The following is a 13,347-nucleotide window of genomic DNA, read 5'->3' as shown; positions in this document are numbered from 1 at the left end:
GAGGGTACACAAGTGTGCATTTGGCTCCAAAAGCCCATATTGATGATGTTTCATTGAACTGTTCACATACCGATGCTTGTTCATGGCCCAGCATTGAAATCTGCAGCAGTTTGCGGAAGGGTTGCACTTCTGTCCCATTGAATGATTCTCTTCAGTCATCGTTGGTCCCATTCTTGCAGGATCTTTTTCTGGCCAATGTGATGTCGGAGATTTTATGTTTTACCGGGATTCCTGATATTCATGGTACACTCATGAAATTGTCAGTACAGGAAAATCCCCACTTCATTGTTACATCAGAGATGCTGTGTCCCGTTGCTCATGCACCGAGTATAACACCATGTTAAAACTCACTTAAATCTTGATAACCTGCCATTTAGCAGCAGTAACCGATCCAACAATTGCGTCAGACACTTGTCTTATACAAGCATTTCCAACCGCAATGGCGTATTCTGCCTGTTTACATATCCCTGTATTTGAATGCGCATGCCTATACCAGTTTCTTCGGCACTCCAGTGTAGATATTGGAACTAGTGACATTGAGAAAGTGCTTAAATCGTAAAAAACTGAACAAAGCTGCAGAGGCTGATGGAACCTCTTCACTTGCTGTATATAATTTTGAGAGGATTTAGTCCTTCCCCCCTTAAAAAGGGGATGAGTTAGCCCTCCATCATATTAACCATGACAGATTCCTCAAACAAACAAAACTAGACCCAAAAGTTGAAAGAAAATTCAGATTACACCTGTCTTCAAGAGTTTTAGCAAAAAAAAAAAAAAAAAAAAAAAAAAAAAAAAAAAAAAAAAAATTCCATAAAACTACTGTGCAGTGTCATTGACATCCATCTGGTGCAAAATCTTAAAATGTATTCTGAGCAAATGTAATGAGATATTTCCAACATAATATCCTCCTCCATGCCCACTAGTATGGATTCTAGAAACATAAGTCATGTGAAACTCAACTCACGCTTTTCTTGCATGTCATCTTGGAAGTCCTGGATCAAGACAACCAGATGGATGCAGCAATTTTTGACTTCTGAAAAGCATTTGACTCAGTAACACAACAGTCGTTATTAATAAAACTATGTTCATATTAAGCACCAAATGAAGTTAGTGACTGCATTCAGGATTTCTTTATAGGGAAGATGCAACATTTTCTCCTGGATGGAGAGCAATCAGCAAATTTAGAAGTAAACTGATGTAGCACAGACTTGAAAATAGATGTCAGCTACCCCGTGAAAGCCTACTTATCAAATTTCAAGAATCAATATTAAATGAAGAATCTGGGAAAATTCTGTGGCCCTGTAACTTCTGTAGTATAGCAAACACAAAATTAGACTAATAAGACAGACACAGAGGAATTTAAACAGACATTTTTCCCATGCTTTATGTGCAAGTAATACAGGAAGAAACCCTAATCTGTGGTACAATGGTTATTACCCTCTGCCATGTTCTTTAAAGTGGTTGTAGGGTATGGATGTAGATGTAGACAGACAAGAGAAGTGCCTGCTTACCAACAGTTAACAGAATTACCTAGATTGGCACAAGCATACAAAATATATTGATACAAATATGAGAATTTTTAGCTTTCAAAACTTTTAATCAATACCTCTTTCATGATGAAAGGCTAGAAAAAATAACAGGTAAAATGTATGTGTTGGAAGAAAAGTCTTTCAGAAAAGGCAATGAAATTTTAATCTTGACCTTTAGCCTATTGTTATTTCATTTCTTTTACTATACTTTGTGTCACTTGTGATCCCTGGTTTGGAACAAATGTTACTTGCCACCAATGCTTGTACCTCCTGCTTTTTATTTATCCTTTTCCTTATCGATCATCCATTTGAAATGTTCATTACCTGCTGAATGAATAGTTTTGTTGCTGTGCAATACAAGTTATTCTGAATTGTGAACCACATGTGAACTCACAGTAACGGGCACATACTGATGAAGTTATTAACCATCACTTGTCTCTTCTGGATAAGCCAAAACAAAATATGTTTATTAGCTTTGTATCTATCTTGCATCTTCTGTAAGTTGAACATCGCATTAAACAGGATGAATTTTGAAGAATCTGGTAGTCACATAAAAATTTTATTAATGTAGCATTAAAAGCACAATTTACAAAAGTTTAATGTATGATGTTTAGCATATGCACTTCTTTATGTGTTTTTAAATAAGTAATGTGCCTGGTAAATGATATGGATATAAAACTTGTGTAGAATTGTTCTGTTCCATAATAATTCTTATTCTTTTTCAGGCTGATCTTGTTGAACAAATTGCTGGAAGATGGCAATGTTCTTTATAGAAAGAACCGTCTGAAAGAAGCTGCTCATAGGTATCATTACGCACTGAAGAAATTCCCCACAGAGGATTTAGGAGAACATATGGCCACATTTGAACAGTTACGGATAAACTTTCTACTCAACCTGTCACGATGCAAAAGAAAAATGAATGTAAGTTAAACACTTTATAGCATACACATTTTTTTCATAGTTTGTGTACTGCAATCAATAAAAAATTTGTACCTTTCTCTGTCCCTAAACATTTTACTGTAACTTGTGAATACAAACTATTTTCATTTCTGCTTCAAGCATTTGTTTTTGTAATGTAATGTCACTTTTATTTTATTTTTAGGAAAATACTGAAGCAGTAGAACTAGCCAACCAAGTTTTGAAGATGAAACCTGACTCATTTGAAGCATTTTATGCCAGAGCCAAAGCCAGAATAGAACTGAGGTAAACAGGAAACTACATTTTGTAAATATGTAAATGAATATACAAGGTGTACAACTTTGCTTCCACAGTTTTTTCCCCAACATTTGAGGCTTTAATGAAACAAATTGGTTGCACATGTATCATTCAAAGTATTTTCCATTGCTGGCCACTAATTTCTCCCATATTTCGGGCAATGTATGAATCCCGCATCGAAAAAATTGCTCATCTTTTGAAGCAATCCATGAATCAATCCAATTTGTGACTTATTCATGAGATCAGAAGTGTTGGTCAGCCAGGCCATATGCCATTGATCTAAGCAGGTGATAGTCAGAGGGAGCAATGTCTGGAGAATACGGCATGTGGAATAGGACTTCCCATTTTAACGTTTCCAAGTTCATTTTGACCTCTTTTGCAACGTGGGATCGAGCGTTGTCATGCTGCAAAATCACTTTATCATGCCTCACGCTGTAGTACAGCCGTTTGTCTTTTAATGCTCTGTTCAAATGCATTTATTGCATTTGATAACGAGCACCTGTGATTGTTTCACTTGGTTTTAACACCTCATAGTACAAGACACCTAGCTGGCCCCACCAAATGCAGAGCATGATCTTGGATCCATGAATATTCAACGTGGAAGCATGACCGGGATATCCCCAAGATTTTTTGCATTTAGGGTTATCGTAATGAACCCATTTTTTGTCCCCAGTCACAATGCATTGCAGAAATCCCTTCTGTTTTTGCCTCTGAAGTAACTGTTCACAAACACACAAACGCCGTTCAATGTCTCTTGGTTTCAGCTCACACAGGACCCCAAGTTACTTCTTTCTGAATCATGCCCATAGCCTTGACATGTTTTGAAATGGCTTGCTGTGTCACTCCCACTAATTGTGCCAATTCTTCTTGAGTTTGACGTAAGGCTCCACTCAGCAATGTCTTCAATTCTGCATCTTCGAAAACATTCTCTCTTCCACCACTATGCCAGTCTACAACATTAAAATCACCATTCTTGAAGCATTGAAACCACTTATGACATGTTCTTTCACTAACAGCGTCCTTACTATACGTACTTGAGAGCATTCGATGAGACTCGGCCGCTGTTTTCTTCATATTGAAACAAAACAGTAAGACCTCCTGCAAATTATGAGGATTTGGCTTGTAAACTGACATTTTCAATCAAGTACAACTTTATGATGCAGACACAAATCGGCTAATGTTTGAATGAGGTTGTGCTGACTGAGGTCCAAACTAACTGCCTGATGTCTGTGATCTGTTTCTTTCGACCGCTACTTACTGTTGTCGCCACCTATCAGCAAACGGCGGAAGCAAAGTTGTACACCTTGTAAAAGTTATGATTAAATAGCAGTACATTCTATAGTCAGTTCTGTAAATTGAAACATTTGCTTTTTTGTGTCAGCTTTAGTTGCAATGTCCAGTGAAAATACTGTAATGGAAAATTATTTAGTGTGGTACAACTTGATCAAAGCAGACCATGTATAATTCATAGAACTATCCGAACCGCAGAAGTATTTCAGTGCTAAAACATTCAATACACTTTTATCTGCCATTTTTTGTGTAAAGTGTAACGTGCCTAACACAGAAACAGAATGCAGATTAATAATTCATTGTATAATGCAGAATAGAGCTTATACAGTACTACAGTATACATTAGTTATTCATGACCCTATGAGGATACTACTTTTAACACAAAGATTGTACAACTATGACAATGCTATTAAGCAGCACAAAACCAAGAAAAGAGGTTCGGCGCAACACAGTGATGCAGGACTGGACGTCAAACCATGTTGCTCTGTGCAACAATGAACAATTATGCTCAGTGTCGGTACTTCAAAGGAAATAGTTCATTCGTGGGCGCACTGTTAGTCAGCATTTCTCATTTTCCATTATTATTGATGTGAGCAGGTTTGTCCTGAAACATTCTTGCGCACCTATGATCACTACTGCTGCGCTCAGTGAAAGGGGGATGTTGTTCCGTTAAGCAGTGGTTTACACAGCAAGGTCAAGAATTCTAAAGAAATGCACTACCTGCATTATTTCTGCCAGTTTCAGTTGACTAGTAGAACATTAAGTGAGAAAATGATGTCAAATAAAAAGTACGGGTCACTAACACTAAATTAAATGATTAAGGTAATTCAGGTGAGCAAGAAAAACAAACTCTCTGTGTGAAATAATGTTTTGTTTCAAATACTTTTAAACACAAATTTACAATACTTTAATAAGCAACTATAAGATACAAGATGAATGGACGAAAGGGAATGAGAAAATAAAAGGAAGTCAAAGAAGACGGGAAATAAAGAAATTAATGAGATAGTGTGGGAATGGTTCATAAGTGTGTGGGCAAAAAACTTACTTTTGTCTGGATCCATGTTACAGAGTGAGGCTCTGAAAGTCACTGAAGAGCTTGGAAATATGGAGTTTGAGAGGCATCCACATGATGGCTGGATATTTTCAAAGCTGGCTGCAATATCATGCAGAATGAAATGTGTGGGGAGGCTAAGGGTGTGCAGGAAAGTGTAGCAACAGAATGGAAGACAGTATTGTACAACCTAATTGTGAATGATGACCTGAAATGTGTGTTCAGTGTCAATGAAGCAGGACTGTTTTATTGCCTGGTGCCTTCAAAATCTAGGAATTCGAAGTGAAAAGTGCACTGGCAGAAAAATGTGTAAGGAAAGACTTTACTCTGTGTGGAATCATGTTAAGTGAAACAGGGAAGCCACTGGTGATTGGTAAGGTGGGAAAACTGCATTGTTTCTGAAACATAGATGTCAGTAAGCTTCAAGTTGCATGGCAAAGCAATAAAAAGGTGTGGATGTTGAGTAGTCTAACAGAAGAAAATGTTCAAATGTCTGTGAAATCTTATGGGACTTAACTGCTATGGTCATCAGTCCCTAAGCTTACACACTACTTAACCTAAATTATCCTAAGGACAAACACATACACCCATGCCCGAGGGAGACTCGAACATCTGCCGGGACCAGCCACACAGTCCATGACTGCAGCGCCTTAGACCGCTCGGCTAATCCCGCGTGGCAGTCTAACAGAAGAATGGCTGAGCCCTTTCAGAGCCAAAATGGAAAAAAGGAAATTGCCAACCTCTCATTTTCCTAGACAATGCAACCTGTCTCCTGAAAATCATGTGAACAAACATGAAATCCCATTATTGGCAATTATTGATGCAGTCTGTTATTCTTAGTGTTGAAGAAGCCGAAAGAGCATTTGTTTCTGTACTGAATTGGCTTTGCAGTAAGAGAAATAAAGCCCAAAACAGTTACCAAGCACTTTAGTAAAGTGGGGTTTGGAGGTCAAAAACTTGTTGTGTGCCCATTGAAGTTCAAGAAAATGCAGTAGCAGTTGCTGAATTAATTAAAATGCGAAACATTTCATATAGTACAGATGACTACTTTCAAAGTGATACTTTCTGTCAGCTCACCCCAATTTTACTTCAGAAACAGATTTAATAGAAATCTGCAACACAGAAGATGAACAAGAAGAAACGAAGGAAGGGAAAGGGTAGGAAAATAATGTCCCTAGAAAAATTAATATGCCTGAAGAATCTATTGCATGCATAAATGTTGCAATTTTCAGCACACCCAAAGTCTCCCAAGCTGTTGGAACAATTGTATAGTGCAAAAAACTGCATAGAAAAACAATTTTGAACAGGAAATTCAAACAGGTTTTCTTCCATGACATGTGGTGAAAAAGGTGAAAAGTAAAGCAAATAAACACAGGAATAAAATTTGTGTACATATAACCATTAAAAATTTTAAAGTTAGTATAAAAATATAGACATGCCATATGATTTATCAGTTAGTGTGGTAGTCTGGTGTTCTGTTGTACAATATACAGTTAATGAACATCTACTGTGCAGGAGTGAAAGCACATAAATACCTGCATAATTAGAAATTTATAATTTCATGCATGATACTTGACAAATTTTATGTAGCCTAGTGAATTTTGTGTACTCTGGAAACTTGTTCAATTTGGAAAATTATTTTAGTCCCATTCGATTCTGTTTTGAGCAAGTTTTACTGTAATATTAACAATAAATATGAAGCCATTGTCTGACAGCAGAGCGCAGTTCAGCTGTGGCAAACAAACACATTCATGGACAACATTTCTAAATTGAGGATTCCCTTAAGCTCATTTGCTTATGTCTGATGGAGGGTGTGTGTTCCTTGAAATGAGCTCCTTGGGGACTCATTCCCCCCCATTTCAACATTGTCAATCTTCTGTTTTTGCCTTCTCTCATTTTCACTGCAGAATGCCTTTTGAATTTCAAAGAATCTTTTTTGACCATACTATGACTTTTTCAATTAGTAAAGTATGTAGCCAACAGTTGCCAATTTTTAAATTTATTTTTAGACATGGCCAAGGTTTTAATGCCATGAAAGGTATCTACTTCAAAAGAACAAAAAGTTACTTGGATTATATTACACAAAACATGTTACATCCATCATGAGCTGATGCAGTCAAGTCACATACAGACTTGAGTACCTCAGCTTGTGATGGAAGTAACATCTTTTACAGAATCTTTTACAAAATGAAGAAAATCCCCTTAGTGGCACCAAAACCTGGGTCATGTCAAAAAGTGAATAAAAATTGGTAACTGATTGGCTGTACAATTTTGTTATTGGAAACTTACTCACAGCTGCTGCTAACAGCCATGTTCTAGATCAAATTCAGTTCTTCCAGTTCACTTAATTATTGTACTGTATGTGGTAAGACATGCTATTACTTTTCTTACACAAAAAGTAGTGAATTATTACTGTATTGCAATGGAAGATCTGAGGCACTTAACTTTCAAATCAGCCTTATTGATCAGAACATGGGGTAGAGACTATAGCAGCACATTGCTAATTATCACTGAAAGCTAAATTTCTTTCTCTAGTAATGGTAACCTCTTTTTTTTTTCATGTATCTTATCTGAACATTGCCCTGCAATTATTGTTGTGGTGTTCCGAGTTTCCATTTTATAAATAATTCATAATATGTATTGTAGCTGATTCAAGGAATGTGCATGCTGCTACAGTAATTTGGATTTATGTTTCAGGCTTCTTGATGAGGCATTAGAGGATGTACAGGATGCTCTACGTGTGGCACCAGCTCAGAATCGTGATGTTCGACGTATCCTTTGCAAAGTACGAGAGGAATTGCGTACAGAGATGGCAGCAACTGGGGCATGCCCTGGAGCTCCCTTGTCTTCCTTGACATTAGGAACTGCAACATCTGTTGATACTCTTCATGAACCAGAGACAAGGGTTTAAGTGAGAGTGTAATTTTCTCTCTTTATGGCACCCAGTTGCACCTCATCAAGCAGGGAGCTTGGTGGATATATACTGCACAATTGTGCTGCATGATGATCGAGTATCTCGAGATGTTAAGACTGAGCTGGCAGTTAAATCATTTGCTGTTCTGCCACAGTATCATAAATTGTATCTATTTTATGACTCTGACAATGCAATTGTATACATTCTTTGTAATTTCATTGTAAAAAGTCTGGTAAGAGGTTATCAGTTGTTTCTGCTGGTGTAGCTGTACTTTTATACTAAAATGTAACAAATGCTGATTCCTACATTTCTAATATATTTCTTCTGTAATATGTAATGAATTATTTTTAAACTGTATGTAGTTACAAAGTCGGTCTGGTTTCAAGGACCTTAAAATTGATATCTTGCCAGAAAAATATATGATGGTGTTAATAACTGAAAATTAGTGATTTCATTTAAATAAAAATGGTGAGTTTTATTTCTGTTATTGTTCACTCATTTTCTTTCCTGCTATCTCCTGTTCTCTTTAGCTCTACCAAAATTGGGGTGAGAAATTGCAAATTGTCTCCAATATTCAAATACTTCAAGTGACCTGGGATGCGTTTTGTGTTTCAAATCCCACTGCAGACATATTACAGCAAAAGCCTAATATAACAATGAGAACAGTCAATTTTTGACAATATAATGTAACTGGATAGGTAACAAATTTTCTCACCAAGCAGTGGCAGAACATACATAAAAGAAGGTTATAATCAGGCAAGCTTTCGGAGCCAGAGGCTCCTTCTTCAGGCAGAAGGGATGAAGGGGAAGGAAGAGGGGTGAAGGAAAAGGACTGTAGAGGTCTAGGAAAAGGGGTAGATTTCGGTAGTCACCCAGAAACATGGGTCAGGGGATACTTCTCATCCCGTCCATTAAGTCTCCCCTGACCTGTGGTTCTGGGTGACTTTTCCGAAATCTAGCCCTTTTCCTAGATATCTCAAGTCCTTTTTCTTCACCCCTCTTCATTCCCCTTTAACCCTTCAGCAAAAGCCTGTATGTTATATATGCTTACCTAGAAAACTTGGGAAGCATCCATGTTTGTTGAGAGCTTCAGCCTAGGCCATATGTGAAGCATCAGCCAGGTTTAGCTGAGAAGGGAAAAGTGCAGTTTTACAGAACTCTAAAACCTGACTTAGTGGTGATATCCGGAAGGAAATTAATGGTGGAAAATGGGAAGTAGTTCACGAAAGGCACATATAAGTTGAAACATTTAATTCTTTCCTAAAAATATTCTTGCAACACTATGAATCCAGTTTTCCTTTGCAGCGTGTCATGGACAGTCACAGTGAAAGCTGAGAGAAATAGTTGCTAACATCTTGGGTAAGGAAATATGTTACAAAGAAAGAGGTAGTGCCCAAACATGCACTTGTGTACAATGTGCTGCATGTGTACAGTCCAGGTCTCACCCTGTCTTGGCATTACTCCATATGTATTGGCTTTGTTAGGTCCTTCTGATTTATGCTCAATCCCTCTCAAAACTGCTCGATATGGTGTGATGTTTCATTTAACAGTGCAATATGTTACTCTTTCTTCAGGCATCTGGTGCAACATTTTTCAGTCAGCATTACTTTCTTCTGTTCATGGTGACAGTGCTGTTTATCCCAGGCATTCTGCTCATGGTATAAAGGAAGTTCAAAGGTCCAGTGGCTGTTGCAATGGGACATACACTCAAAAAAAGGCAGTCTAGTGACCTATAAAAATGAACAAGAATCACAGTTCTTTTTCAAAGAGAAGGGCGAGAATTCTCAACGTCTATTATGCAGTTGTATAATCACCAGGCATTCCAAATTTGCTATAGATGGCTTTACACCATATATAATGAATTTAAAGACTTATTCAGTGCTGAATGTGCAAAAAATGACAATGGTCAATAGATAATTTGCATGGGTTTCATTCATTTGTACAACACGAAGCACTTCATGCTAAATTTGCAAACATGGAGCACATGATAATACTAGTAAATTTTCTGAATTCACATGCATTACTGCACCACCGTTTTTTGATGGAAATGAACTAAGTGTCTGGAGAATCAGAATCAGAATTTTATGTACAGGAGACTCGTCAGATGTTCTATATTACTGCAAAGTACATTGGTGAAGTCAAGGGGGCAGGCCTAAAATGACTTTTTAGATTAACACTGATATTGTTGAATTCTGATGGACAAAGGAAAGCAGGAACCATAATCCGAAGGTCCAAGACCTCACATTTTTAGTGGACTTAAACTGCACAGTTGAATGCCCATTGAAACATGAAAATCAACTTTCTTATTATTTTATGGGGAAAGTGTAAGCACTTTATAAGAAAATTGCATTGTGATTGGGACAACTTCTGACAAAGAACAATGCCCATTTCTCTAGTCTCCCTGGTGATAAGGAAAATGTGAATTTTGACTAGTTCATTGCAATGTTGAAAGAATTAGAATGACAATTCCCTAAACATTTTCATGATACTACCAGTCTCACATTTGTATTTGACCCTTTGCCACCTCATTTGAAGGCACCCCTGTGCATTTGCAGATGGAGCTGAATGATCTGCAATTTATGCATCTCATTTTAAAGACAAGTTATTTTATGTCAAAACTTCCCAGAAGAACTAGGAAATTTTCCTCTGGACGAGTTCCAAATCTCCATAATGGGACTTCAAAAATGATAACAATGTTTTGATCACTGTATGTATCAAAGTGGTTTCCCCATCCCCCCCCCCCCCCCCCCCCATTACGAACCTAAATATGTCACATTTATGTAGAAACCTGAGAGACATGGAAAACAGAGAACTGTTTGTACCTGTCTGTGTGCTTACAGTTTGGGCCACAAATAAATTTCATTATGTATTCAGCGAACCAGAAATAATACTGAAAATTGTTCTTATTTGTGGCAAATGTTGAGAAATGTACCCATTGGAATGTTGGCAGAGTAATTCTAGACGATAAAATTTGATTCTACCTACATGTGAAAGAAGTAACCCAGCTCTCTCTCTCTCTCTCTCTCTCTCTATCTCTCTCTCTCTCTCTTTTTTTTTTTTTTTTTTTTTTTTTTTTTTTTTTTTTTTTTTTTTTTTTTTACTGACAGTCTGCAACAGTCTAATATTGCTCCTTATTATTATAGTTGTATAGAGATTCAGGTGTTTGAATTTTCTAATACAGCATAATATAAAACAAAGTTGCAACAAGCCATTCATTGTTTCTTGGTGACTGCATAGCAATCCAATGCAGTGAGTTCATAGTTTAGGCCATCTTCCCTCACAGGCAGTTTGGAATGGTAGTGGAGGAAGTGTGCAGTCAGCCACAAGAGACCCACAAACCTGCAAGAGCTCTGCACATGTGCAGAGTTTTGGGGCATCCCTGAAAAACTCTTTACTACATGATCCCAAAAGATAAAAATCATAAAGTGACACAAAAAAAAACCTCAAGATCAAAGTAAAGACATTGTTAGACATGACACACAAACTAGGTAAGTCAAATTATATTCAAACCACCCCCACTGATAATCTTAAATTCAAATCATTGCTCACTGATGTAAATGAGCCCTTCCTAACAGTACCTGAAAATGTGGGGAAAAAGCAAAATATGTACAGCCACATTATCTACAACGTTAACTGAAACACGAAGCCTGTACAGCACTGTAGAAAATTTTTTATTCTTTGTAGTGCCAGTCAGTAGCTGCAAGCAGTGATATGCCATGTAAGTTGTACTTTAAGTCAACAGTAATTTATATTTTATGTTTTACCATTGACCTCAAGTACAGCTTACATGGCAAATCTCTGCTTACAGTTACTGTATGTAACAGAAATAATGACATGGACTCTTCAATGTATAAAAAAGAAAAAAAAATATGGTGCTGTACAGGCTTTGTGTTTCAGTTACTGTCATAGATAACATGGCTGTACATAGCACATTTTACTTGGAGATTTAAAATAAGAATGTTATGTATGGTACAATGGTTTTGTACACTGTGAGGGCATTTATAATATTACATGTGATATGAGGATGGTAGTGAAACCACCAAAATTGGTCATCCATCACTTGGTAAACAATTTATTAATGTTAAATGCAATTGAGACAATATATAGCAAAATTCTGATTGTTTTAAAAAGTTTTCAAAATTTTTATAATTTTACTATTGACTATCTGCTTATGATCACTTTCTCCTGTTCTGACAATGTCAGATATATTCTACAACATACTAAAATCCTGTGTTGCTTGGATAGTGTCCCTCTTGAGGGGCTTTTGTAACCAACAGATGTGCCAAAGTGTATTTCCTCAAAGATTAAAGTATATGGCAGTTAGCTAACACACATTTATAAAAAAATGGAGATTAGCAAGTAATTTCTAATTACAGATCCAGCTCTCTCCATTCTGTGTAGTTCAGGACAGAACAGTACATACATGTTCTAACTTCACACATGATCTACTTCTACATCTACATCTACATTTATACTCCGCAAGCCACCCAACGGTGTGTGGCAGAGGGCACTTTACGTGCCACTGTCATTACCTCCCTTTCTTGTTCCAGTCACGTATGGTTTGCGGGAAGAACGACTGTCTGAAAGCCTCCGTGCACGCTCGAATCTCTCTAATTTTACATTCGTGATCTACTCAGGAGATATAAGTAGGGGGAAGCAATATATTCAATACCTCATCCAAAAACGCACCCCCTCGAAAACTGGTGAGCAAGCTACACCGCGATGTAGGGCACCTCTCTTGCAGATTCTGCCACTTGAGTATGCTAAACATCTCTGTAACGCTATCACGGTTACCAAATAACCCTGTGACAAAACGCGCCACTCTTCTTCGGATCTTCTCAATCTCCTCCGTCAACCCGATCTGGTACGGATCCCACACTGATGAGCAATACTCAAGTATAGGTCGAACGAGTGTTTTGTAAGCCACCTCCTTTGTTGATGGACTACATTTTCCAAGGACTCTCCCAATGAATCTCAACCTGGTACCCGCCTTACCAATAATTAATTTTATATGATCATTCCACTTCAAATCGTTTCGTACGCATACTCCCAGATATTTTACAGAAGTAATTGCTACCAGTGTTTGTTCCGCTATCATATAATTGTACAATAAAGGATCCTTCTTTCTATGTATTCGCAATACATTACATCTGTCTATGTTAAGGGTCAGTTGCCACTCCCTGCACCAAGTGCCTATCTGCTGCAGATCTTCCTGCATTTCGCTACAATTTTCTAATGCTGCAACTTCTCTGTATACTACAGCATCATCCACGATATATATTGAAAAGCAATGGTCCCATAACACTCCCCTGTGGCACGCCAGAGGTTACTTTAACGTCTGTAGACGTCTC

General features: G+C 37.4%; 1 protein-coding gene across 3 annotated transcripts in view; it reads left to right on the top strand.

Annotated features, from left to right (window-relative positions):
• Window positions 1–8,474, top strand: part of LOC126188938 (protein TANC2) — a 572,082-nt gene extending 563,608 nt beyond the window's left edge. For all 3 annotated transcript variants that reach the window (XM_049930679.1, XM_049930681.1, XM_049930680.1), the window contains 3 exons: window positions 2,252–2,447; window positions 2,629–2,729; window positions 7,780–8,474. In XM_049930679.1, coding sequence (XP_049786636.1) covers window positions 2,252–2,447; window positions 2,629–2,729; window positions 7,780–7,993 — 511 coding nt within the window. In that variant the 3' untranslated portion in view covers window positions 7,994–8,474. The remainder of the gene's footprint in view (window positions 1–2,251; window positions 2,448–2,628; window positions 2,730–7,779) is intronic.
• The last annotated feature ends 4,873 nt before the right edge of the window (window positions 8,475–13,347 follow it).

This window comes from Schistocerca cancellata, chromosome 5, assembly GCF_023864275.1.
Source record: "Schistocerca cancellata isolate TAMUIC-IGC-003103 chromosome 5, iqSchCanc2.1, whole genome shotgun sequence".
NCBI lineage: Eukaryota > Metazoa > Arthropoda > Insecta > Orthoptera > Acrididae > Schistocerca > Schistocerca cancellata.
This window is presented reverse-complemented; position numbering and strand designations above follow the sequence as displayed.